The 27,147-nt window shown below is 45.2% G+C and overlaps 2 protein-coding genes across 6 annotated transcripts in view; one reads left to right on the top strand and one right to left on the bottom strand.

Moving 5' to 3' along the window:
• The window catches only part of Sik2 (salt inducible kinase 2), a 97,366-nt gene extending 83,713 nt beyond the window's left edge, over positions 1–13,653 (top strand). For 2 of the 3 annotated variants that reach the window (XM_038323467.1, XM_038323465.1), the window contains exons 10-16: positions 6,589–6,817; positions 7,563–7,847; positions 7,980–8,143; positions 8,813–8,923; positions 9,530–9,621; positions 10,384–10,992; positions 12,975–13,653. In XM_038323467.1, coding sequence (XP_038179395.1) covers positions 6,589–6,817; positions 7,563–7,847; positions 7,980–8,143; positions 8,813–8,923; positions 9,530–9,621; positions 10,384–10,992; positions 12,975–13,062 — 1,578 coding nt within the window. In that variant the 3' untranslated portion in view covers positions 13,063–13,653. Of the gene's footprint in view, positions 1–6,588; positions 6,818–7,562; positions 7,848–7,979; positions 8,144–8,812; positions 8,924–9,529; positions 9,622–10,383; positions 10,993–12,349 lie in introns of all 3 variants that reach the window. The other variant, XM_038323466.2, reaches the window with a different exon arrangement.
• A 35-nt stretch (positions 13,654–13,688) lies between these two features.
• Positions 13,689–27,147, bottom strand: part of Ppp2r1b (protein phosphatase 2 scaffold subunit Abeta) — a 34,958-nt gene continuing 21,499 nt past the window's right edge. The window contains exons 15-17 of one of the 3 annotated variants that reach the window (XM_038323470.1): positions 23,016–23,140; positions 14,749–14,829; positions 13,689–13,796 (exon numbers count right to left, since the gene is read on the bottom strand). In XM_038323470.1, coding sequence (XP_038179398.1) covers positions 13,704–13,796; positions 14,749–14,829; positions 23,016–23,140 — 299 coding nt within the window. In that variant the 3' untranslated portion in view covers positions 13,689–13,703. Of the gene's footprint in view, positions 13,797–14,748; positions 14,850–23,015; positions 23,141–24,644; positions 26,739–27,147 lie in introns of those variants that run through there. The other 2 variants (XM_038323471.1, XM_038323469.2) reach the window with 2 other exon arrangements.

The following is a 27,147-nucleotide window of genomic DNA, read 5'->3' as shown; positions in this document are numbered from 1 at the left end:
CTAATTCTCTTGAAGAAATTAAAATGCAGTGTGTTGAAGTCTTGTCTGTAAGGGCACCAGGCCCAAAACGCAGATTGGGCACTGTCTGCTATAATATATAGGGCAAGCTATTTTTAAAGCTTGTGATTGTTACGGTTACTAGGAAACAGACAGGAAATGAATGGTTTTGCAAAAGATATAAACAGTTGCTAGATGGTATATTCTCATTTGTAGGAATAAGAGTGTCAATGTGAAACTGGCCCCCACACTGGCAATGCCACCATGAAATTCATACAAGCCATAAACATCCACAGGACTTACCGTGGATCGTTTATTATGTCCTTCTGGCTGCCTCTTTCTTTGAGGCTCATAAACAAATGCACACACAAAAGAATCTTTTACTTCCTTTGTTCATATTGCTTCATATACATTCACTATAACCCAGCTGTTTTCTGAAAGAAATATTATAGCTGTATATATTGATAATTCCATTTCTGCTTGCAGGCAAGGACTAGTACTGTACATTTTTAAACATCACCTCTCCTTCCCTTAATTGTTAGGAAAATCTCTTAAAGAGTCTGTCTTGAAACTTTGACTTGGGATTTCTGGGGCAGGAGGGGAAAGCATATTTCTGAGAAGTAACTGAAACCCTAAGGACATAGGGCCCATAGAGGAAAGACAGTTGCACAAACAGTGTAGAATAAATCTTCCATGTACACACATTTCAGTCCATATGGAATACTATTAAGAGACTGTAATAAAAATATTTCCAAGTTCACTTCTTCCGTAGCTGATTGACAAGGAACCTGAGAGATAAACCTTGCAAATGCAAGTGTGGTGGAGACATCCTGTGTCTGATTCACCTTAACACCTACAGTGAGAGTGGCACATACAAGAGAAGACTGGAGAAGTAAACACCGGAACTTCTAGAGGCTTTAGGGGAGAAATTTCACTTTCACTTCTGAATTTAAAATTTCAAATTACAATTTGAAATAAAAATAAACAAAACTAGTAATAATCATGCATGACAATATAAAGAGAATAAAGATAAAATTAATTTAGCTATAATCTCACTACTCAAAGATAACCCATTTGATGTCGTACTGTAAATCGGTGGGTAAGATGTAGGACTCAGTAGATGGGAAGAGTCTTAAAATTATTCTCTCTTGTGTGTAATTCTATATCTTCTGTATTTTTTTTTTTTTTTGGTTTTTCGAGACAGGGTTTCCCTGTAGTTTCTAGAGCCTGTCCTGGAACTAGCTCTTGTAGACCAGGCTGGCCTCGAACTCAGAGATCCGCCTGCCTCTGCCTCCCGAGTGCTGGGATTAAAGGCGTGTGCCACCAACGCCCGGCTTATATCTTCTGTATCTTATGAGAATTTTTCCATGTCATGAAGTATTTGTAGGCATAAGCTTTAACAGTTATGTAATCTGTTGCTTTATACATCTCTTTTACTAAATGCTTTAGCAGGCTTTTTCTTTTGTGCCAGCAACCAACTCCCAAATCATGACATGGAAACTTATTATTAGTTATGAATATTCGGCATTAGCTTAGGCTCATTTCTTGCTAGTTTTGTAATTTAACCCTGTTTCTCTTCATCAACATTTTGTCTCAGGGCTTTTTATCCTTTTCTTTCTTTCTATATGGCTTATTTTCCTGCTTCTCAAGTCTGGCAGCTGCCTGACTTCTGACCCTGTGCGTGTTCCTCTCTTTCTTCCTCATTCTCTTCTCTTCTTCCCTCTTTTTCTACTTAAGGCTAGATTTCTCCTCTTATTTATTCTTTCTGCCCACCAGCCCCATCTATCCCTTTTTTGCTTAGCTATTAGCCAATTAGCTTTTTATTAGGCCAATCAGATGCCTTTGGCAGGCAAGGTGAAACAAATGCAACACATATTTACATAATTAAACAAATGCAGCGCCGGGCGGTGGTGGCGCACGCCTTTAATCCCAGCACTCGGGAGGCAGAGGCAGGCGGATCCCTGTGAGTTCGAGACCAGCCTGGTCTACAAGAGCTAGTTCCAGGACAGGCTCCAAAGCTACAGAGAAACCCTGTCTCGAAAAACCAAAAAAAAAAAAAAAAAAAAAAAATAAAATAAAATAAAATAAACAAATGCAGCATAAACAAATGTAACACACTTTCACATAATCAAAGTGATATTCTGTAGTTGGAAGCTGCTCGTTTGTTCCCTGCCACCCAGACCCATAATAATCACACAGAAACTGTATTAATTAAAACACTGCTTGGCCAATCATCACTTAGGCATATTGTTATGCTAGCTCTCATATCTTCAGTTAACCCATTTCTATTAATCTGTGTATCACCATGAGGTCGTGGTCTACCGGCAAGGTTCCATCAAGTTCCTGTGGGCGTCATTCTTTTTTGACGGCTATCTGGCATCTCTCTGACTCCACCTACTTTCTCCCAGCATTTAGTTTAGTTTTCTTTTTTTCTTTTCATTTATTTACTTACCTATTACGTATACAGTGTTCTGCCTGCATGTATGCCTGCAGGCCAGAAGAGGGCACCAGATCTCATTATAGATGGTTGTGAGCCACCATGTGGTTGCTGGGAATTGAACTCAGGACCTTTGGAAGAGCACTCAGTGCTCTTAATCTCTGAGCCATCTCTCCAGCCCCCTAGTTTAGTTTTCAACCTCGCTCTATTCCGCCCTGTTGTAGGCCCAAGTAGCTTCTTTATTCATTAACCACAGTAAAAACAAATGCAACACATCTTTGCTTAGTTAACCTAATACTCCACAACAAAACGCCTCTTGTTGAACACAGTTATTTCCTTTATTTTGCAGCCTTAAATAGGTTGATGGTAGTTAATTTTATGTCCAAGTCTGTAACTACTGTGCCCTGTTACTTAAGTACACATTTCTAAGCCAAGTGTGAGTGCACATATAGCCAGGACTGAGTAGAATGGGGCAAGAGAACAGAAATACAGAGGCACTTGGGGCTCCATAGCAAAGCACCGGCTTTAAAAAGAATTTTCTAGCATTATAATTCCTTTCTTTCTTTCCTTCTTCACCTGTTTAATTTGATTCAAGTCAGGGGGGAAAATGTGGTTTTTTTTTAAAGTGTTGTAACATTATTCTTATGCTTTGTTATTGAAGAGCACTCCCCTTTGCTTAAAAAAAAAATCAACGAAGTGTATTGAGCTGTAAAGGAACTATATTTTTTTCTGAATTATATTAGCTGATTTTCCCAACAACTTTACAACTATTTTACAAATGAAAAAAAAAAAAAACAAAAAAAAAAGGGCTTGATTAGAGCCTAAGCAGCTGACTGGAAAGTGATGAAGCTTAGCACCTGCTCAGCATGTGCCCCATTTGCCAGGCACACGGCATGCAATGGAATAAGGTCCATTTCTCCCTTCCAACTCACTGGCTTATATTATACTTGGTGTACTGTATGGACCTGCTCACCTGCCCATGAAATACCATAAGCTACATAGCTTAAACAACAGAAATTTTGTTTCTCATAGTTCTGGATGCCAGAGGGCAAGATAGAGTTAGTTCCAGCTGGTTCTGTTTCTAAAGAAGTCTTCCTCCTGTTTTTAGACAGTCACCTCACTCTGTCTTGAGACATCACGCAGCCTTTCCTGTGTGTCAAGGGGTAACTGAGAACAAACTCTCTGATGTTTTTTCTTTTTCACTTTTTTTTTTTTTTTTTTGAGACAGGATCTCACTGTGAAGCCTAGGCTGACCTCAGACACTTAACACTCCTGCCTTAGCCTCCTGAGTGCTGGGATTATAAGTATGTACCACCATACATGGCTTTGTGTGCCCTTTCTTATTTTATTTTTTTAAATGTATTTTATTTTGAATTGTGGGTATATGTCTGTGGGTGTGTACACGTGAGTGTTGGTGCCCAAAGAGGCGAGAGGTATCAAATTCACTAGCACTGGAGTTACAGGTGGTTGTGAGCATCTTGAGTGCCGGGAAGCAAACTTGGATCGTGGCAGTATGCATCTTAGCTGCTGATCTGTCTCTCCGGCCCTCAATGTGCCTTTTCTTAAAGAGATACTAATCCTACTGGCCCAGGGCTTTGCTCACTTACAGGCCCCATCTCCAAATATAGTCACCTTGGGAATTAAGGCCAACATACCAATTTAGAAAAGCAGATTCGAAGGCTTTCTGAGTCAGTGCTGGGCCTCTGAGAGCTTTGACTGCTGTATGTATATCATCTATTGCAAATGAAGTCTCTGGAAAAGAAAGGGTTAGAAACTATACATTTTGCCCACATCTTGAAATCCTCTCATTTAATCTGAGTATTTCTAGAGCATAAATTCTTTTTTGTAGCAGCTTATGTCATTTATGTAGATTAGCCCAGCATTTTAGTCATACATCCTTGTAGACTGTCTTAGTATATGGGTGAGGGGCTTTGAAGTTTGAGTTCTGCACCATTCCTGCTCGCAGGAAGATGATAAAATACACTAAAGGGGAAAACTTATCTGGGTTATTTTACAGTCAAGTCCCTGGGTAAATTAGCATGGCTGCTGTCCTGGTTAGTTTTTTGTCAACTTGACACAAGGTCAAGTCATTTGGTAAGAGGGAACCTCAGTTGAGAAATGCCCACACCAGATTGACCTTTGGAACATTTTCTTATTAATGATTGATGGAGGAGAGCCCAGCTCACTGGAGGCAGTCCCACCCCTGGGTTGGTGATCTTGGATGTTATAAGAAAGTAGGCTGAGCACGCCATGGGAGCAAACCAGCAAGCAACATTCCACTGTGGCTTCTGCTTGAGTTCCTGCCTTCAGGTTCCTGCTCTGGCTTCCCTCAGTGGACCATGCCCTGGGATATATAAGCCAAATAAATCCTTTCCTCTCAAGATATTTTTGGTCATGTTTTATCACAGTAATAAAAATTCTAGTTAAGTATGATGGTCAGCTGCTTCAGGAAACCTACTCACGGCCAGAGATGCTCACCCATAACTGTCCCCAGATGAAAAGTCTTCAGTGAAAATCACAACCATTGTTTTATATCTGGAAGAGACTTTATTCAGACATATTTTCTCTTCTGGTTTAGATGAGATAATAAGGTTAAATGGTGACAGTTTACAAATTCATAGGAAGCTGGCTTGTTTGACTAAGTCAGGAGAAGGTAACATCCATGCTGAGGGAAAGGAAGAGTTTGCTACACCATGGGAGGTGAGAAGTGCATTTGACAAAGGCTGCACATGTAAGGGTGCTCAGTAGATAATTGCTTTAAAAGGTCTTGAGAGCCTTAGCAAGCTGACAATGGACTGCTAAGGAGTCTAGAGTAAGAGTTGTTGGTCATTCTTTGCTGTAAGAAAACTATTAAATACAAAAGATACACATATCTGGCCTGGGCCAAGAAGAGAATGACAGCTGCTGACCAGATTTCAGATTTCCTTCTTTCTGTACCATGGGAGGATTGGTATGATCTGGGGAGAAAGCATCAGCTACCTTACCAGCATGAAAGTTCTCACCTCAGATGCTTGTGGAATCAGCTCCTCCAAACAAAGCTCTGAGTCACCCTACTCCCTCTCCATAAAAAGGACTTTGCAATGCCTTCAGCACCTGCTGAGGAAAGCCTCCTGTGCCTGGCATAGGGCAGTCCCATGTCACTTCTCACGTACATGAGCTGCCTCTGCTTCAGTGGAAACAATAGCTCTACCCAGTGGGTTCCAATTGAAAGTACCACAGAGAACTGACTCCTTTGCTGGCTGCTCCTGAGCAGCTATTCATAGGAGAAAGCAGATTGATTTCCACAGGGGAATAGTTAAAGTAATGAGGTAAATAATTGCCTGCTCTTTAGGGCTTTTACCAGCCAGAACTTGAAACCACAACTCCCCTTTGTATGCTGTTTTGCTGGCCATTAGGTGGTTTGCTTGGCAACTGTGGGAAGGCAGTGTGCTCATTCAGGATCTGTGCCGAGCTTTCCCTATGGGATGGGCCCGTAGATGGTGTGTGAACTGCTAGTGGGTGAGGATTCCGTGCACTGGGGCTTATTAACCTCTGCTGGAATTAGGAGCTGTGAGTCATTTGTTATTCTATAATGGAAGGTTTGGGCTTTTTGCCATTTGAATTTTTTCAGTCTTTTTTGTGGTATCTGTCTGTCTACAAAAAATTCTTACTTCCCATTCCTTAGGCACATTTGAATCAATTTAAAAACAAAATATCAAATAGATCAGTACTTAAGGTATGAACATGAAAGTATACCCAGAATCAGTATGTTTTGTGGTTGAGAATTAGAATGTCAGTGACTATTCTCTCAGCTATGAGACATTTGCTCTAGAAGTGAAAAGAAGCTCATCTTCCTCTTCTGTTTTCCTTACTTAAAAAATAATAATAACTGGTAAGCCTTAAGCCAGCACATTCTATTCATCTGTAAGCCACTGAAAAAGTGGTTATTGTAACAGTGATGACTCAGAGTAACCTGGTGGCAGTGCCAGTCTGGGTCTCTGAACATTGTAGTTGACTTGCCTTCATTTCTTATGTCTGTGCTGCCATTGCAAGTAAATGCATACACTTTAATATTTTACTTTATTTCTCGTTTGCCTTAATTAAGTCTTGGCCTATTTTTCTGCTGTGGGTGTTCCTCAGCAAAGCAGCAACTGAGTTTCCTCTCACACTGACAGGTGAATGGCTGTCTGCTTGACCCTGTGCCCCCTGTCCTGGTGAGGAAGGGATGCCAGTCACTGCCCAGCAATATGATGGAGACCTCCATTGATGAAGGCTTGGAGACAGAAGGAGAGGCTGAGGAAGACCCCAGTCAGGCCTTTGAAGCTTTCCAGGCCACTCGGAGTGGGCAGCGACGGCACACTCTGTCAGAAGTGACTAACCAATTGGTTGTCATGCCCGGGGCAGGTATGGTACCCACCAAGTTAAACCCTTACAGCGTCATTTCATACTGCATGCATCAAGAAATAGCAGCCAGTCGGGCGGTGGTGCACACCTTTAATCCCAGCACTCAGGAGGCAGAAGCAGGGAGATCTCTGTGAGTTCAAGGCCAGCCTTATATACAAGAGCTAGTTCCAGGACAGGCTCCAAAGCTACAGAGAACCCTGTCTTGAAAGGAGGAGAAAAAAGAAATAGTGGTAATGCTCACCAAGTTCTGGAATTTCATCCATAGTCCCTTCCTTTACAGAGCAGATGCCATGGACTGTGGATCAGGTCTACTCAGCAGCTAATAGAAATTAAAAGGCAATATCTCTGAGTTGACAGTGTACTTACGGCTCTCTTCAAGGCCAAGATCTTATAACTATAGTTTCCATAGGGTTTTCCTCACCAGATTTGAAGATGGTTAAACTTAGCAGTAAAAGCATTCTGGAAAGATGGAGGATGGTTTGTGGTGCTGGACTGACTGCAGGCCTTGAGCATGTTAGGCAGCTCTTCTGCCCCTGAGTTACACTTAGGATCCCCAACCCTGACAGGAATTTTTGTTTTAGGTGAGTTTTCTGTTTTCCAGACTTGTGAGTACTCCAGTCATCTTGTCCATCCTGAAAGATTGCAGCTGTCAAGACTAGAGTCAGCAATTTAGTCTTGCTATTTGTCAGTGTGTTTAAAGAAGTTCTATCGGTTTAGGTAGTATCTGTTTTACTTTTTTCTACAGGGAAAATTTTCTCTATGAGTGACAACCCCTCCCTTGACAGTGTGGACTCTGAGTATGATATGGGGTCTGCCCAGAGAGACCTGAACTTCCTGGAAGACAGCCCTTCCCTGAAGGACATCATGTTAGCTAACCAGTCTTCACCCCGCATGGGATCTCCTTTCATAAGCCTCAGACCTACCAACCCAGCCATGCAGGCTCTGAGCTCTCAGAAACGTGAGGTCCACAATCGGTCCCCTGTGAGCTTCCGAGAAGGCCGCAGGGCATCAGACACTTCCCTTACCCAAGGTAAGTGCTTTCTTTTCTGGCTTTGAAAACTTGAACCAGAGATATGGAAGAAGGTTGTTGCCTTGCTGGTGTGAATGTATAACTAAAAGGCTTATTTTGCTTTGTAAACTGTTTGATGTTTGTATTTTGCAGGAATTGTAGCATTTAGACAACATCTTCAGAATCTTGCTAGAACCAAAGGAATTCTGGAGTTGAACAAAGTGCAGTTGCTCTATGAACAAATAGGATCAGAGGCAGACCCTAACTTAGCATCAGCTGCTCCTCAGCTCCAGGACCTCTCGAGCAGTTGCCCTCAGGTGAGTGTCCAGGCTCTTCCAAGCACCACACTTGTCCTACAGATGTGTGGTTTTTCAGTTAGAGAGCATCCTCCTAGACCTAACTAAGCTGGCTTTATGGGAAATCCCAAGGTCTCAGAGGCTTTCATGCTGCTCCCAGATGCTCAGCACCAGACAGAGGCCTTCAGACTCAATGTGGTTTGGGTTCAGAAAGCAGGCAGATTATATATGGACGACTCAGTCTCCCTCCACCACACACACACACACACACACACACTGATGATTATGAATATCATTCAGTTGAGAAGCTTCTTACCACTACTTTTGATGTGAAATCACTATTAAAAATGAAGATTAGCCATATTAAAAAATACAACAAATGTTGCTATTTTTTGAGCCAATGTTCAGTGCATCAAAGATAGTGATAGTATCTTCTGGGCTCACATGTAGATAAGCACCTTCTTATGATACCAGGCAGGTGCTTGTGTTCTAATCTAATACTGACAGGTAATAGTTGTTAACTTTGTATAGATTCTCTGAAAGTGGCCTTCAAACTACTAGTTAGGCAAAAGCTTTGGGGTATCAGGTCATGTGAAGCCCAGATTCCACTAGTCATTTGCCAAGGTGCTTAAACTATGAACGAAAACTTCCTCACATAGAAATTGAAATGCCCACTGCCTTGACCCTCAGGAGGAAGTCTCTCAGCAGCAGGAAAGTGTCTCCACACTCTCTGCCAGCGTGCATCCTCAACTTTCTCCACAGCAGAGCTTGGAGACCCAGTACCTACAGCATCGACTCCAGGTGGGCTCCTTCACGCTCTAGGATTAGCTCACTTTGTCACAGAAACCTGGTCTGCATTATTTAAGGTGGCTGCTTTATCCCTTATAGGCAAGTAGGTGTAACCCTACATGAGTAGTTTCCAGAAACATGTTCAGACTTAGCTTTATGTCCTGTGCTGGCAGTAGGAAAGGATATACCTCTGAGTGCTAGAAAAGAGAGACCTGGCTTGTTTCTAATTCTATATTTGTGAATAATAAGATGAGATCTCTAATAAACAAAATGCTAACAAGTCTGTCTACATTGGTGCATGAAGATCCTAAGAAATGGTACAACATAGATCCCATTCAGAATGAATGGCTCTGCAGGCACTAGGCTTCTCATTGTTCCCCATGAGCCTCCTTGTCCTGAAGGGACTACAGGAGTAGAAAACAACTAGGCTGTCACAAGACGCCAAGGTCTGCCGACCTGTGCTCTTCCAGGGCCTTAGTGTGCACTGCCGTGCCTTCACTCTGGATTCTGGAGGCCACATCTAGATATACCATCCAGACAGGCATTCAAAGGATACACATAAGCTGCATTCAACTGACAGCATATGGTTAGGCTCTTGTTGCTTTTCTGATCTTCCAGAAGCCCAGTCTTCTGCCAAAGGCCCAGAATACTTGTCCAATATATTGTAAAGAGCCACCTCGGAGCCTGGAACAGCAGCTACAGGAACATAGGTAAGGAAGTCTTTGGCCAGTAAAGTCAGTTGTTTTCACAGCATCCTGGAAAATGGTATATTGTCCTTTTTCTTCTAGTTGCTTCTCCTAGGACCATGACTCCTAGGTCATTTTCTGTTCAGACATGGTGTTAATGAGGCTGTTGAGAATCCTAGAGTATATAAGCCTGTCAGACGACGGTGACCCCCCCCCCCAATGCACTTTGCCATTTGTATTTATCTGGGATATGATCAGTCCTAAGATTTCAGAAGCAGTGACCTAAAGCAGTTGGTTACACTGATGAGGCTTTCCCATTGGTGGTGTTTGTGCCTGCTGGCCCCACCAGTAGAAGCTGCTTGGCCAAGATAAAATTGCCCTAATCATCACCCTACCTACTCACAGAAGCCAAGATGTTACCTTTTTTTGAGCAATCTTCATGAGTAATTAGTCTCTCCAGAGCAAGAAACTTGAGAGAAAATGCATCAGTGCTCACTTGAAAGGAGTCAGTCAAATAGGGCAAAATGCACAGTGGGGAATTCTTACTCTGAATGGAAAAGAGATAACAGATGAGGGTGTCGCATGTGCTGGTGCATGCCTGGAATTCCTAGCACTGGAAGACTAGGTCAGGAAGATCACAAATTTGAGGCCAGCCTGAACTATATAGAAGATTCTCAGAAATAAAACAGAAAAGAAAGGGAAAGAGGAGTTAATGCCTGGTATTGAATTTACATTGAAATTACATTCACTTGAGATGTAAAATGCTCTTTGGTGTTGCCAATTTAGGCTCCAACAGAAGCGACTCTTCCTCCAGAAGCAGTCTCAGCTACAAGCGTATTTTAATCAGATGCAGATAGCCGAGAGCTCCTACCCTCGATCAAATCAGCAACTGGCTCTTCCCCATCAGGAGACTTCACCGCCATCCCAGCAGCCCCCACCATTCAGCCTGACCCAACCCCTGAGCCCAGTCCTTGAGCCCTCTTCTGAGCAGATGCAATTTAACCCTTTCCTCAGCCAATACCCAGAGATGCAGTTGCAGCCCCTGCCCTCCACACCCAGCCCCCGGGCTCCACATCCCTTACCCTCACAATTGCAGCAGCCACCCCCACCGCCTCCTCCTCCTCCACCTCAGCAGCCAGGAGCTGCTCCAGCCCCCTTACAGTTCTCCTATCAGACTTGCGAGCTGCCAAGCACCACCTCCTCTGCACCAGACTACCCTGCTCCCTGTCACTATCCTGTGGATGGAGCCCAGCAGAGCAACCTCACAGGCGCGGACTGTCCCAGGAACTCAGGACTTCAGGAGACCCCATCTAGCTATGACCCGCTGGCCCTCTCTGAGCTCCCTGGACTCTTTGATTGTGAAATGCTAGAAGCTGTGGATCCACAACACAATGGGTATGTCCTGGTGAATTAATCTCAGCACAGAAAGGAAGGTGGCTGTAGTGAAGGCAGACTGTTTATATTTTTATTCCAGCCCTTTAAAGCTTATTTTTTTCCCTTTTCCCTAGTAGGAAAAAAAATCAAGTTTTCCAACTGGAATCAGGGTTTGACTGGGGTAGAGCCTCCTGGCTCTGTCCCACCACAAAATTTTCTGTGGCAAGGGCTAGAACATAGTTGGAGGCTGAAGCACACGCCCTTCAATAAAGTGGAACACACTCTCGGGGGCTACCAACAAATGATCATATAAAATGACAACATATAGACCTAAGTTTTACACCAATTCATTTCCAAGGAAAGCCTTGGTAAAAGCAGTAAAAATGTGTTTGTTGCATATACACACATAGGGTAAAGGAAAAGGCAGTATATTTCACTAAAGCCAAGCGATAGCAAAGTACTTCAAGGCATGCCAAGAGTACATCATGAAATCTGATGTGCAGGGAATAAAAGAGAGTTGTGCATTGTTGTAAAATCCTAAGTTCTTAGCTGTTGATGCAAGATGTCCTCAAAGACAATTGCAGAGTACTGGAGCCTGAGGTGTTTCAGGGACACTAAGCTGACACTGACCCCCTGAAACCTGCAGTCATCTCTCTGGGAGCACGTGATAATGCCTTTTCAAAAGTGCCCCTGGGTGGCCAGCTGTTAAAATGCTCAGGACTCCAAAGCTCTCACCTATAGAGACAACAGGAGACCTGTCACAGTAGAGACTAAAGCAGAAGCCAGAAAGCATCAGGAACTTGGGCCCTGAGCTGGGAAGCCTGGCTCTTCCTGAATAACCTCCTGTCTCCAGAGACCTCCTGTCTGCTACCCTGTAGTAACCCCTCTGGCTCTCCGCTCTGTTGTTAGGAGCTTATGGAGCTTTGCATAGTTGGACAGTTTCGTGTAGTGTAGATGTCTTTTAAGGACACACATAAAAGGAACTTTTATGTCCCGTGTGAAGCAATAGTGCTGTGCCTTCCCTAGCCTCATCAGACTTTGTTTCTATAGAAACCAAGTTTTCCATTCATGTCCTTGGTTAATCCAAAGTCACTTCAGTTTTCTTTCCACCATGTGGGAATCAAAAGTCTTAATTTCCTTAAGGTTTTGATTTGTGTGAAATGTTCAAGTATTATAGTAAGATTCAAAGAACCACTGATGTGTTAGCCATTTACTAGAAAAGCCTAACCTTCTAATTCACTCACCAGAAGAACTGAAAACTAGATGCTATCACTAGTCACTAGATAGCAAGAAGTCACTAGTAATGTCATTTGCACAGTGACATCCAGGTGTTACAAACTCAGTATTATTTATAAAAATTATAATTTCTATTCTTTAGAGTGGCTTGTCCTATCAGCAGATGAATGCACTAAGCACAAAGCGTCTTCCTTAAAGCACAAGAAGAGAGCTACTACACTGATGCTGCATCTAGAAACACCTATAAGTTGCCTTTCCTCTCTGTAGTAAGTGTCCAGGCAGGCAAGGGAAGACTAGGCATGGGAAGTCTACGGAGAGCCATCCTGGTCGCCAGCCCAACCCCTGCCAGTGGTGGCGATTCAAGCATCTTTGAGGCTGGCCAGAGACTGTAGTTGTTGGGCCCCCACTGGTGCCAGGCTGCTTTGCAAATGCGCTCTGCTTAGAATTGGGCTGTGGGTGTCAGCAGGAATGGATAGCAGGAGGGACTGTCATTTTTGTGATTTAATAACTGAAAATCCAGTAAGGATAAATTGTGTTTCTTTTATTGATTCTGTTCCTCCTCATGCTTAAGATTGATGATTTTTGTGAGATAAAGAACAACATTTCATTGGAGAGATCATTTCATTAAGATCTCTAATATGTTTTAAAGCTTTGCAGAATAAGCCAGCTATAAAACGGGGCTTGATTTGTTTAGACTGGAGGAGGATGTTTTCCCAAAATACACTGCAGAAGCGCTGTAATATTGATGAAATGAAAATGCCTTCCAGATTGAAAATGGGGGCCGCTCATTTCAGGACTGCAGGAGCAGCACCGCTACAGATTGGCATAAACCCCTGCCCCCCAACAGGGCTGTGAGCTGCTTAGCCCAGGAGACCTAGCAGCTATGGCAGGACAGTTAGGCGACAGATGAGGGGCTGCGGAGAGGCTGTCAGAAGGTTAAAGGCTGCAGAGAGAAGCCGGGAGCACCCATCAACAGCCAGCCTGTTAGGCACTGACACACAGAGTGGAGGTGAGGACAGACGCCTGGCGAAGAACACGAACCCTCCTGCTGGATCTCTCGTAAGCTCCCATGTGCTCCTCTCACTCCTTTCCAGTAGAAGTCCCTAACTCCATGGCTACCTTTATTTCCTGAGATGGAAGCTGATGAGAACAGATGGGCTCTGATGGTCACTCATCTGATTGCTTCTGTTGTTGTCCCCTAACTAGTGACCATGGAAGCTTCCAAGCCATTTCTCCTCACAAGTACTAAAGTAACACTAAGAAGGCTTAGGCCTACTCTTGCTGAGAGGCAGCTTTGAATTACTGACATGCTCGCCTGTCAATTCACATCAGCAGTGTGTACACTACTGTATAGTAACCCTTAGCTTTGTTATCTTGTAAACCAGCCTCTCCAAAGAGACTGGTAATTCAAACATGAGGTAAAATTTTCATTTGGCAAAAGTGCAATATGTGTGGTACTTTTTTATTTTTGTTTATGGTCTTTTGTTATCCAGGTATCACTCTCTGCTTTGGGGGAAATGCATTAGTTCTGCAGTCTCCAGTTGGGCAAGTGTGTCTCTAGTATTTACATGCAACTGACATGCTGGTCCCTGTAAGGCAAATAGAGGGTGTTAATGCAACAGGAAGATGACAGGTTGTGGGGTCCCACTCCTCTATTCCTGGGGAGCTGCCTGACCAGTGCCAGCCCTCACTGTGCCCTGTCTGAACTGCCACCTTTAGAACAAAGACAGGGACAGTTCTCTGTGTTCACAACCCTCCAGAATCTACCCAGTGGGAGATACTGAGGACCCAGGAAAAGCCTCTGGGACTGATGGGAGGTTTGAGAGCTAATCTGAGCAAAGCCCTTTCTTTCACTTGGCATCCTCGGAAAAAGAAAGCCAGGGTCCCTCTGTCTCAGAAATCAAGATCAGAAGTGTTTAAACCCTGTCCTGGTATCGGGGAGGTAGCACTTCAACCTTGGCCTGCCTTGCTCCCTCCTAACTCCTGCATTGTTACAGGGCCTCTACCCCATACTCCCAGTACAACCCATCCAGTGGAGAGACACCCTCTGCCCTGCCCCAGAACTCTAATAACTAGGGCACTCAGCAAGGACTTATCGCAGGCCTCTCTACCTGTACCCCAGGAGCCATTATACCTAAGGCAGGGAAACTAAAACTGGGGGAAAGGGTGTGTTCTCAGCTGGAAAGTGACAAAGTGAGAAGCCAGAAACTGAAGGAACCCAGAATGTAGCAGTTTCTAGACCAGCTGATCAAGGGTCCCAAGTGTGTGTGCCAGCAGCTCAGAACATGGGGACCCAGTGGGCTCACCTCCCTCAATGGGGTTCTCTAGACTCTAAACAAGCCTGCTTCTTAAATATATGAGCAGCAGAGTTTTCACTGCTCTGGATTACACTTTTACACATCAGCAGTGAGTTAAGCTCTCTGCTGGTTTAAAGAAAATTCATAGTCTAGGTGACTTTTTCACATTCCTCCTCCTTTAGAAACAATATGTAGTGTCATTTGATGATACTGATCCCAGTGGGGGCCCTGTGCCGGGGCTGACCTTTGCTGCGTTTGTACCCCTAAGCTGGGCTGCCTCTACTGCCTCCTCGGAAGCCACCCGAGCCGCTCGGTCTCTCTGTGCCTAGACATCAAAGGTAAAAACTGGAGAACAGGTAGTAAGTTGGAGTCATTGCCCAGGCAGGGATCTTTTATCATTTTGTTGCTTCTGGAAATTTTTTTACAGAACTTACCTTCAAATTGATTTGTGGGAGACAAGAGCAGCAACATCTACCTGTTTCAACACTGGACAAAACCATACTCCAAAACTTAAGACACACACACATACACAGAGAGTAGGGGAGGAGAGAGAGAGGTCTTCCATGGCAGGGTTCCAGAGCAGTGAGCCTCCATGGTTTTTCCACCTGCCCTCGGTGGCAAATGGAATGAGACAGTGACCCTTCAAGCGTCCTTTTGGTCCTAAAGTCTCTACCCTCACAACAGCTTCTCACTTATTTGTGTAGCCATGTTTGCCCAGTTAATTCTAGAAGCCTTCCAGCCTTCCTAGTTGCACCACATTTTACGTCCACATTATATGTGAGCAGATTTGGGTATGTGACTGCCTGGGTTGACAAACAGGTAGCAATAGTGCCCAACAGCGTAACCAAGGATGGTTCTTACAGGTCCTGCCCTCTCACCTTGCCTGTCCATTTTCACAACAACGTACCAAGCACTTTCACAAGTCCTCACAGTCCTCATTCCTGTTCTGAGGAATTAGCTAGAGAACTACGGCCCATATTTATCACAGCTGAGGGAAGCAAAGCTCTCAAAGGATACATGACTTAGCAAGTGGCAGTACAGAGATGAGCACCTTCATGGCCTGGCTTCTGGCTTCTGTGCTGGAGCCCTGTCCTACAGCCCCTCCCCCCTTTGGTAGCACATCATTTCATAGCACACAGCTATAGAAACAAAGCCCTGTCCAGACGGCTGTACCCTCCACTTGACAGCTGCCTGGCTTTAAGTGACCAATGCACTTATCCAGGTGACTGCACTTAGGCAAGGAGGGGGAGACAGACACCAGAGATTGGCCATCTTGCTGTCCAATAAATTGCAGAAGTTTAGGCTTAAATTGAGGTTGTTTGCTTATTCAAAGTTATGTAAGCCGGTGCTTTTTCTTTTAAGTACATATGGGAAAGACAAACTCCTCCCTGACTGCCAAAGGGCTTCTTTAGTCAACAGAGTCAATCGCAGAGAAAATAGCTGCCCAGAGAATTGTGAGCTCAACCTTTATCCTAAAGGGATGGCACACAGAACCTCCCTTCCTTCCTCCCTTCCTTCCTCCCTTCCTTTTTTTCTTTCGTTTTTAAATAATCTTTTGAAATGGGGTCTCACTATGTAGTTATGTCTATCCTAGGGTGTCCTGGTTTACCATGTAGACCAGGCTGGCCTCGAACTCAGAGATCAGCCTCCAAGTGCTGAAATTAAAGTTGTGTGCCATCCCCGCCCAGCACATTTCTTTATAATTAAGTTCTGCCAAGTAGGAAGGTTTATTAAACAGGATTACAGAATGGTAATGGGCTTTGATGATAGAATGCTAGGTCTTTTCAGAACCAAAATGGGCGAGTAGGGGTAGCTTTAATAATAGAGGCACAGACAACATCTAGGTGGGTGCAGCAATGTCATATTACCAAGTGCAGATAAAACTGATGCCTGCCCACCCAGGATTTGCTCAGTCAAGGAAATTCATATGGTTGAACATCCCCACTACCCATTTTTTTTTTTTTAAATCTGCCTCTACCAGAATCTGTGAAGGAGAAAGCAACAGGGAAAGGGGAGGTTGGCTTGCCTCTGGGGACTGCAGTTTAAGAAATAAGAGTAGTGGAGATTATTTGCACTTTGTAGAAAGGAAGGGAGTGGTCTTGCTGGATTCAGCTTGGTAGTTGAGTTACTTTCGATAAACTTAATCTGATTGTAGTCATTTTTTTTCTGTGTGCTTTTTAATTACTAAGAAAAAATGTTGACTTCAATAGCTTTGGTATTTTGAGTGCAAATTCTAATAGCTCCAATGTGGAAAATCAAAGTGTAACCTGCCACTCAGTGTTAGAAAATTGCCTAAAATGCAGTTTAATAAATGATCTTTGTACCAAATGGTAATTTAAATGGAGTAATTTTCTGCAAAGAAAATGTACTGTCTTTATGTTTCCAACCCTCCTGAATTAAAATAAAAACACCTTGTTTTCTAAAAGCCTGGTGATGTGAATGTCAGGCTAATGAGATTACAAGCAGATCTCACCTCACTGAGTACTGGGTAGTTTTCAAACTGTGGAAGGTGGCTGTGTTCTCTGAGCTCCGGTGCTCATTTCACACTACAGAAAGGACAGTGGATAATATGTTCTCATTGACGTCAGCAGGGTAAATAATACCTCGCCCCGAATTGCCTGAGTACACGATAGCCACTACAGATCCCTGATGGAAACACTGCTAACCACAGCCTGCACACAGACAGGGCCCCACTGGGCTTGGTTAATGCTCCTTGATGTTAGTCTCAGGACAAAGCCCATCGCTGCAGGTAGTCTGCAGGTGGAACAAAGCCAAGCACAACGTGCTCTTGTTCAGCTCCCCCAGAACAAGTCATGGAAAGTAAGGTTCTTTAAACTGCCAGGAAAGCCAGCAAAGAACACTACTACTTACTGACAGTGTCACCTCCTCTCTGGGTCTGTGGAAGGGACACACACACATCTTTTAAGATACAATATGCAACCCTTTGCCCTAGGGTTTTGAAGAATTCCTTTGCCAAGCTGCTTTCATATGTTCCAGACTCATGGGGCCAGACCCCAAGTGAAAGGGCAGGATTAAATCCTGTTCTCTGGCAGTGAACGCAGCTGAGATTTGATTTCCATTGCTTAAGCCATTCCCTTGTGCCAGTATTATACAGAACTGGAACAGCTCAAACTGAGGCAAGCCGGGTGGCTATGAGGATGTATATAGGGCTGGGAACACAGAACCCTCATGGCATATGCACAGCTGTCCTGCCTTCAAACAGTTCTTCCCCTTAGAAGAGAATCCACTACAAGTTTCAATTTTCTTTTTCACTTTCAATGACTGTTTTGCAAACTTGACCCCTTGCCTGTTGAATCACTACATCATTGTAATGTCATAGGCAAGCACCTGGGCCTCCCCTAAGTCTAAGGACACCTTCACTTCCTTGACAAGCACAAAAGCCCTATGAAGAGCCACAAAGAATAGGCCATGGCCAGAGCACTACCCTGTGGCCTCTGCTTGGCCAACTCAGGGACACAACAGGCCAACAGTAATCACTTTTCCAAAACTGCCAGTCATCCTGTGGCCAGGTACGAACAAACAAGCTTCATTCTTGGGAGCGGCCCTCTCCTTTTTTTCTCCATGCCTTGAATTGTGGATTCAGTCCTTTGATATACAGAGAAATCTTTGGACTCTTCCCCAGAAACCTCACCGACAGAGACACTCAGTCTCTAGGAGGACGATGGATCCAGTATCTAGAGGTTCACCCTGGGCCGATGGCAAAACCCCTTACTCTCTACCTTCTAGAGTTAAAGATTCCGACAGTGACACTCCTGTCCAAGGGGAGCTCGTAAGTCCCACTGGACTCAGGAAAGAAGTGCCAATTCAGCCTGCAGTTCTCGGGCAAGGCTGGGCTTTGTGCACTGAAGTTATTTTTCAGTTTTGGTATGATTATATAGCTTTTTTAAGTGTATGAAATACCAGCTGTAATTATGATGTCTTCACGCCTATCTATGGAAATGTATGTTCTTTGCTCATTCCTCCCATCCCTCTCATAACATGGACCATTTCACGAACTTGCATGCAGGAGCCATGCTAATTTCCCTATGCTGTTGCAGTGTTTATCAAATGTGCTGCCTGTGTGAGCACTATGCACTTCATCTTGAGTGCTGCACGGACACAGAAGATCACACAGACCATAGTTACTCCACTTGGGCTCATTAAAGCGTGGCCCCACCCTTTCACTTTGGCTCCAGCCAGGCATTTAAGGCTGAACAGCTCTTGAGCAATGGATTTCTGCACATAGATTACTTTAGGCAATGTCCAGTAAGAGGAATTAGATACGGGTCTTGAACCGGAGTAGATGGCTCTTCACTTCAAACATGGAGCTGTCATCAGTGACATACCCGCCACCATCCGGGCACAAAGCCTGAGACCACAAGTCACTGAGGCAGGAGTCTGAGGAATCAGCTTGCTGAATTCCCCTGCATCTATGGTCACAGGGGCAGGGGACACTGTCCCCTCCCTTACATGTGTATCTATTGGGTTTTCCTCGGGATTGCTGGACTGGTTGGCAATGAGGGGGTAAACAAGCAAGCACTTCAGTGGAGGAGCAACAACTTTGCAGACAAGCAGACTGCCCTGGAGCCAGTCCCCAGCGCTGGCTGGGCAGATATTTCAGAAAATGAGGCAGTTGGGTGTTGAAGCTTTTGATGTGCTGAGTCACTCCCTCCACAGAGAGGCGTCTTACTCCATTTTCCTCCTCATTCCCCAAAGATGGAATAATGAAACCTGAGTTGCCCGAGAAAAGGCCTGACTGAGAACCCTGACCCCAAGGCTGCCCACCAGCTCAGCTGGACTAAGAGGATGACAAAGCCTTTCCACAAAGCATGCCATACACAGGACCAGTGCAGTCTGGCTTGTGTCTAGCCTGAGACCCACTGTGACTGTCTTAGGTCACTACAGAAACCCAAAGTTGAGTCATCAAAGTGAGAGCTGGAGGACAGGCAGGCAGGCAGTTGGAAGGGTCCCAGGAAATGAAGGGCCAGTACAGAGCAAGGCTTAGGAAAACAGAGGCCGGCTCCCCAGACCCATCCAGAGGGTAGCCAGACAGGCACTGCAGGTGGATGGTACCTCCCCTTACTGCAGAGACAACATAGGCAGCAAAAACTCTGGACTGTCTTTAACCCTCAGGCCTGCCACTAACCTTCAGATCACTGTAAAGGCTCATTGTCCCCAACTGTGATAGGAACATGGCCTGACTCCACACTGCCCTCTAATAAGAAGACATTACGGTTCTACCAACAGCCCTTGACAGCCTGTCACAATGCTCACTCTGCACGACATTGGGGTAGGAAATGGTGATGCGGTTGCCTGTGAAGCCTCTCCTCACTGACTGAAGGGTGATTACCTGTTCTGACAAACTAGCCCCGGAATTTCTGAACTTTTGGTAATGAGTTCTGGGTAGCACTAGTCATGAGTACCACAGTGTAAGACCATCCAGAAGAATGTGATGGTTCATCTTCACTGTCAACTTGACTGGATTTGGAACCACCTAGGAGATACCCTGGATCTATCTGTGAGGACATTTGCAGAAATGTTTAACTCTGGAAGGAAGAACCATCCTAAATGTGGGCAACCTTTACATAGGCTAGTGTCCTGGACCGAATAAAAAGGAACAACAAGGAAGCCAGCAGAGTATCAGCAGTCATCTGATCAGACTGCAGACATGTGACACACTGCCATGCCTTACCCACCATGGACTCTCCCCTCAAGCTGTGAGCCAGTCTAAACCCCCGGGTTGTCTTGTCACAGTAACAAAGGTCAGTAACAGTAACACACACATCCCATCTAGGCAGCCTTTTCCTCCCCAACTTTGAAGTTAATTAAACTCATGGATGGAGAAGGCTAAGAAGGCCTGGGGGAGTCTGCACAGACAGCTCCTCGGTCCTCAGGGAGTCACAGGAGACCAGACCCTAGGGGCCTGCTCCAGCTGGCCTGTGACCGATCCATTTACTTCTATACCTCTGACCTATCAGTGGCTTGTGGGATCAAGTTCCCTTAGCTGAAGGGCTTGAAGGGTGATCAGACATCCTTGGGCTTTCATGTACAGCAGTCCTCTGATTGGACTAGGGCCTCATGGAGCCTTGTCTCTCTGGGTTCAAGACTAATCCTCTAAGAAGCTGTGCTCTTGAGCTCCTTGCCCTTCAGACACCCACAGCTGGGCTCCTTATAGTTGCCCTTAATCCCCAGGCATCCCTTATGCCCCTCAGTCTGAGGAATAAACCAGTTGCCTAGCAGAACAGCCTCGTCTCAGGCCAGCCAGAACATCCTAGGTCGCCAGCAAGTCCTGGCTTAGACCCCAGAAGAGACAATGCCCAAAGACACAAACCAGAGACTGAGTGATAGAAACAGGCAAAACCCCGATAAAAACCAGCAGTAGAACTAAGGATGGGGGAGCCAGGGCCAGCGAAGGTAAGCTCTTAGCTGAGACTCGGAGCAGGGGCTGGGTCTGCTCAGTGTCTGTACAGAACAGACTGTCCAGGCAGAGAGAAAAGGAAGAGAAGGGTGGATTGTCAACTCAGTGTCTGTACCCTTTATTTATGAATGTTTCGCTTGATCTCGTCTCCAAACCTGGGCTCAGTGAGAAGACTCAATGTCCCTCACAGCTGCTCCTCCCTGCAACGACAAAACTGACATCACTGTTGTCAGGGAAATGGTGTTTTGATTAAAACCATGTGACAGCTACTTCATGATTCAATAAACAAATCCACTGTTAACCCTCGCCGGCCGGGCCTGACAAGCTCGCCAGCAGCTGTGGTCGCGCACCCTCTGCCCAGGAGGGAGTGACGAGGCCAACCTGGAGGTAACAGTGGGAATGGCCAAGCTGTTCCCTGGCAGGTCCTGCGTGAGCAGCACGAGTCAGCAGACACACAGAAGACCATGCAGCTTCAAGAGCCTCTCTCCATGGCACTGAGGCAACACCCACCCTTCACAAGGAGCCCTGAGCTGCTCTCTTGAAGCACGCAGGAGGCACAGCCCTAGGACATCAGATGACTCCTTCAGGGCTTTGAGAGCAGTCAGGAACTCAGCTCCCAGATTCTCAACACCCAGATACTCTCCCTAGGAGGACAGTACAGTGAGCTGGCCAAGCAACATAGAAAAGGGTTAAGAACGATTTCTGGTTTGCAACTGGATGACTTCCTGGATCATTCACTTGGCTGTGGGCCCCTGACATGAAAAACTGCCTGACAACAGGCAAGTCCCTTTCCATTTCACCCCCAGGGCATTTGCTTTAAGTGAAACAAGCGCAAAGAAGGCTCCGAGTCACAGAGACGGGGAATTTTGTGGGTAAAATGAACTGCAGCCTCAGAGAATTAGTACAGCTGGCTTCAAAGGAAGATTCCCAACCACCTGAAATGTATCCATGTAAACATGTACTGCAAGGGAATAATATACTCAAAGCCTTGTGGAGGTATTACAGTAATGGAGGCTCAAGGAATGGCGGCTAGTGCTGGACCAAGTCAGCTGTGGCAGGGGGATGCCTCAAGTGGTCAGGACTCAGCTCAGGTATTCTCCATGAATTGAATGGCAGAGCCAAATGGTCCTGTGTATGTCGGGAAACAACGTAAAGGAGTGTGTGGCTTAGGCCCCTAAGAATCACTGTTCTTACTACCCCAGGCAGGTTTCTGCCCTCAATGAAGTTCTGTAATGTAGACAAAGGGGCATGAAGGGCTGGCACCAGGCATCTGCCAGGGCTCAGGCTGTGGAGGCTTTGTAAGCAGCATTCAGCCAGCCAGCACTTTCTCCCATCATGCAGCACGCAATAACACCCCTGGGGCTGACTGAACCAGAGACAGCTGGGCAATTCAGACGGGACAAGTGTGCGCGCAGACACAGAAGAGCGACTGTTCAGAACAGGAGAGAGAACATGGCCTCCATTTACAGAAAATGAAAAGTCAGGTGGTTTAAAGTCAACCTTTTTATCAGCGGCAACCACACAATCCAATGGAGTGCTATGAGAGCACCAGCTTCTTGCAGTCACTGTAACTGGTCTGACGTCAGCACTAGGTAGCCCAGGCATAACTACCCTTCTACCACTGGCCACAGCTGGAACCCCTGGGCTGATGAACTGAAACTCTGCATCCCTTCTCCATGTAATTGTAGACAAAATTGGCTTATAAAACAGCATAGACTCTTGTCTTGAATAGAAATGACTCCCTACCTAAGTAGAACTGGGCCGATACCTTCCCAGGCTGTGTGGAAAGTGCACCAGCTCCTCCAGTCTGCCCTTCTCTGGTGTGGGCATCGCCTCAGACTGAGGAAGATTCAAAAGACCTCAAACCACAGGAATGATTCTGGACAAGACCACCACTTCAGAGGCAGTGAAACAGAGCAATACTTTAAAATATACTCTCCCAACCCCTAGAGAGGTTGTCTCTCCAGGACAGTGTGGTGGGAACTGCTGCTCTGCCCACCTTGCCAGGATTCCCTATAGCAGCAGCAAGTTCTGCTGGCTACTCTCAGCCCAGAAAGGACATGGCTCTGGCCCCAAGTTTCAGGGGCACTTACCTTCCCAGTGTCCTCTCCAGGCACTCGGGGTCTCAGGAAGAGATTCTTGTCACCCCCAGGGATGCTGGACTCTTCTTCACTGTCCTTCATAGGAAAATCTAGCTTCCTCAGCGTTTGTGCCACCACTAGAGATATAGACAGCAACCCTGTGACTGTCCCTGACCAGGGCATGTCCCCTCCCAAACCCACCTGTGCTTCCCAGCCAGGATGCCCTCAGCTGCCCTACCACCATGATGACCCAACAGCACACAAAGTTCTAGGCAGCTGTGCAGAAAAAGCCAGCCCTCACCAGGACTTTACTTAAGGTGCCTTTTTGCTCAAGAGTCACCCCACTGGATCTAACTGGGAGCTCCCTACATCTTGGTCATGGGTAGCCTGTAGGGCCCTGAATAAACAAAAGCTCTAACTCCTTTCAGAACTGATCATAGCAGTTTAAGACAACTCTGAAGAAAGAAATGACTTGGCTTTTCTTCCCTGAGTAATTAAGCTCTCTTCATCCTCCGAAAGATTTCCATCAACTGAACATGATGTCATTTCCTGGAAACAGCAGGCCCGTGGAGGCAAATGAGGAACAGCAAGGCTATTCAAGGTACAGAAAAGGGCTGGAGATTTGTGAAGGAATAGGAGGGACAAGCAGGATAGAGGCTATAAGGGGGAGGACGCAGTGAGAAAGGATGGCAGCCACATCACAGATTTACCAGAAACACCGGGGTGGTAGGGCACCTGACATCCAGGTGGACAGTAAATGACAGAGAACAGCACCTGAGGGGAGGGGTGACGGGGGAGGCTGAGCACACGGCTTGTCTGGCCGCCCTGCCCCACATCCCCAGTGTGATGGATGGATCCAGGGACTCTTCTGTAGGGAACATCAGGCTTTCGGCTCAGGGACACAGTGGTGTCAGAAAGACACACTGGTCTTCCGGGGTGTTACGCAAGCATCCTGGACACTTAAACAAGACACCTCGGTCAGGCTGTCTCTTGAAGTCCTCCAGTAAACATACTCCCCACCCCCAGGCCCACATCACCACAGTCAAACTTGGTATTTCCGTGAACTGAAGATTGTCCTTTATTTTGAGAAGGCTTCATTAAAAATCACACATTAAGCTGCTTATCCTTATAAAACAAAATTCATCTTTGGGCTCCTATCTCATTGGCAGCACATTACACACACAAGATCTAATATTTTAGGCTCATGATGGGTAAACCCTAAATAATCTGTAGAAGAAAAATCACTGAAACCTTCACTATTAATGGGAGCAATTTTAACTGGCCAGGATGCGTGTGTTTGTTAGGCTTCACTTCCCGAAAAAGCCGAACTGCTATAGCTGCCCAGATGCAAACAGCAGCATACATGTTTAAAGCAACCAGACATTCCAAGAGAATGATTCCTCATGCCGGGCATAGTGGCATACCCTTCATCCCAGCACTCAGGAAGCAGAGGCAGGGACAGCCTGGTCTACATAGATAGTTCTAGGACAGCAGGGCTACAGAGAGAGCCTGGGGCTGGGGACTGGCTTAGGTCAAAGGCTATTACTCCTAGGAGCAAAAAAATCTCTTAATTGTATCCATTACAGAGACAGTCTCAGTCTGGTGACTCTGTTCAACACATCAGAGGACAGACTTTAGAAATCACTCAGTGAACAGGATTTTAATAGCACCAACAATACACACCAGACACTGGTCTAGGCAGCAGTACAACACAAAACAGACCAAACCAGCATCAAGGAGCTTGTGAAGAAATCAAGTATAAACAGTAGTATGTGAAGAAAATGGCCAGGTTGAAGCTGAAGAGCAGCTGCTATGCACCACAAGGAAGTTCACTGTGTACATCAGAAAGAATAGTGAAGCCTGTAATGGCCACCCAAAAACAGGCCCTGTATGCTATATGACCTTTATTTGAGAAGACAAGGGTTCACTGCCCCCCCCCCCCCTTTAACGTTCAGTAATCTTTGGCAGAAAGGTAAATGCACAAGGCTGGAGGTAGCAAGACAGGGATGCTTTCCAAGTTTATTCCCAAGTGAGTGTAGCATGTGGCATTTCCAACCAAAATCAAGACAATAATCTTCCAAACATAAAACTCAATAAAAAGGAATATAGCCTGCAGGTGATGCCAAAAAGAAACTATGTTTACAGCACAGTAATTTAAGGCACTAAAATGAGAATCTTTTTGCTTAGGAAAATATTCATACCTTCACCCTAGAACACATAAAATGGAAACTTACTACAAAGTAATCCAGCAGTTTAAAATAAAGGCACACAATCTCTGAGAGAAATTTTCTGTTCTGTTTTTCTAAGGTATGATAAAAGCATTTACACAAACTTGGTTTTCTGTAACTTATGTTTAATGTACAAAGTTTTGTAGGTATCTTTGGGCCTTCACAAAACAGAGCAGGGCTTATTATATCTAAAAGAGTTTGTAAGTAAAATCAACAATTCAGAAACTAAAATGGAAACAGCAAACTACATGGTGAGGCACACTGAGAAAACCAGGCTGCAGACGAACCCCATTGACTGAGTCCACTGGAAACAAGGAGTCTGTTCGGTGAGAGACACGTAAATAATCCAGAAGAGTCACCAGAAAGGGTGGGACCCTGTCAGAGCTGCTCACGGAAGGAGGGCGTTCTAACGGGACAGGGTGATGGGCAATCAGCATGCCCACTGATAAGCGGGTGCTTCCTAAACAGTGTCAAGTAGCCTTCCATAAACAATTTGCTTCAGCAAACCCTTCAGCTTTACCTACTTACTACCTTAAATTTCAGGATAAATTAATGAAGTTTTTAGTGCAAAAGTAAAAAAAATGTTCCAGCATCACTGACACTGAGCAGCAAAACTTCAGTTTGATACTGCACAGTGTAGCAACGGCAAGATGCTAACTAACATCGCTGGAAGCAGAACCAGGGACCAGTGGTTTCTACGCTTACTTGAAACATAAAACTTCACAATGAAACAGTAGAACCATAGTGTAGTAGGAGGCACTAAAGTTCCTTATGAGTTTTGAAGGCAGTCACAATGCTGAGCTGTTGAAATTGAAATTGATACCTTTCAACATCACACATTAGCAGCAAGATAAACCCACTTCAGGCTTCTGCATGACATGATTACAGCCGAAACTGAGCAAATGAAAACCAGACCAACCAATACATTAACCTTCCACATCTCCTTTCGTGTGAGTCACTGATGTGAACCATTGTCACCAGAAAGTGGCTTTCACTACAGTCAAGTCTCAGTATCATCTCCCAAGAGGACAATTATAAGTAAGTTATTCTAAACCATTTACTTTGAACATTGGAATGCTAGAAGCACAGAGACGTGTAAATATAAGAGAATCACTCCACTTTGTCGGGGTCCAAATCCATCCAGGCTCTGTCAGGAATCTTAAGTGGCTGGGGCCTGACTCAAAAAGGAGGAGGCAGGAGCCTCAATGGTGCAGGAAAAAGCACTGGGAGACATTGAGGGGGGACTGTGCGAGGGGTACCAGTGCCTGGTCAGCAGAAGGCTTTAAAGTTATCCCGACAGAGACAAGAAAACCATTCTCAGTTCATGTTTACAAAGGATCAAGTCACTGAAATCTGATTTCTTCTAAGTTGTTGCCATTTGCTTGGATGAGATCTTGAAGGTTTCCATGTTTCTCCACCCAGTGTAAGAACACATTGACTAGAGATCTGTGATAAGAATTTAGTAAAGGCTTTTCCCTCCTGTTCCTCTTTTATGCCAACGCAAGAACTGGAAAATTCCAAACAAAATCATGTTAGTGGTACAGAAAGTTCATCAACGGTTGCTATGTGAACATTTAGTATGTAACACTGACAAAAACATAAGCCTGAGATCTCACTGTGGCCCTGCACTCTGTCAGGCTGTCTGCAAGTTAAAGACTTATCGAGTCCAAACCAAAACTGCTCCTGCCAGTAAGAATCAGCATCATACACACAGAACTGAGAAAATGGGCCAAGACATTTCTATTTTAGACAGGGTCTCAAAATGTAACCCAAACTCCTCTACTCTGACATCCTCCTGTCTCAGGCTCCCAAGAGTTGGGAATACAAGTGTGTTCTACCAAGCCCAGCAAGAGCAGAGAAATCCCTAACCAAACAGGCCCAGTATAGCAGGTGTTGCCACCCTCTGTCTCCCATCA

Source organism: Arvicola amphibius, chromosome 3 (genome assembly GCF_903992535.2).
Source record: "Arvicola amphibius chromosome 3, mArvAmp1.2, whole genome shotgun sequence".
In the NCBI taxonomy this organism is placed as follows: domain Eukaryota; kingdom Metazoa; phylum Chordata; class Mammalia; order Rodentia; family Cricetidae; genus Arvicola; species Arvicola amphibius.
Note: the sequence above shows the minus strand (reverse complement) of the source record. Positions and strands in the feature narration are given on the sequence as shown.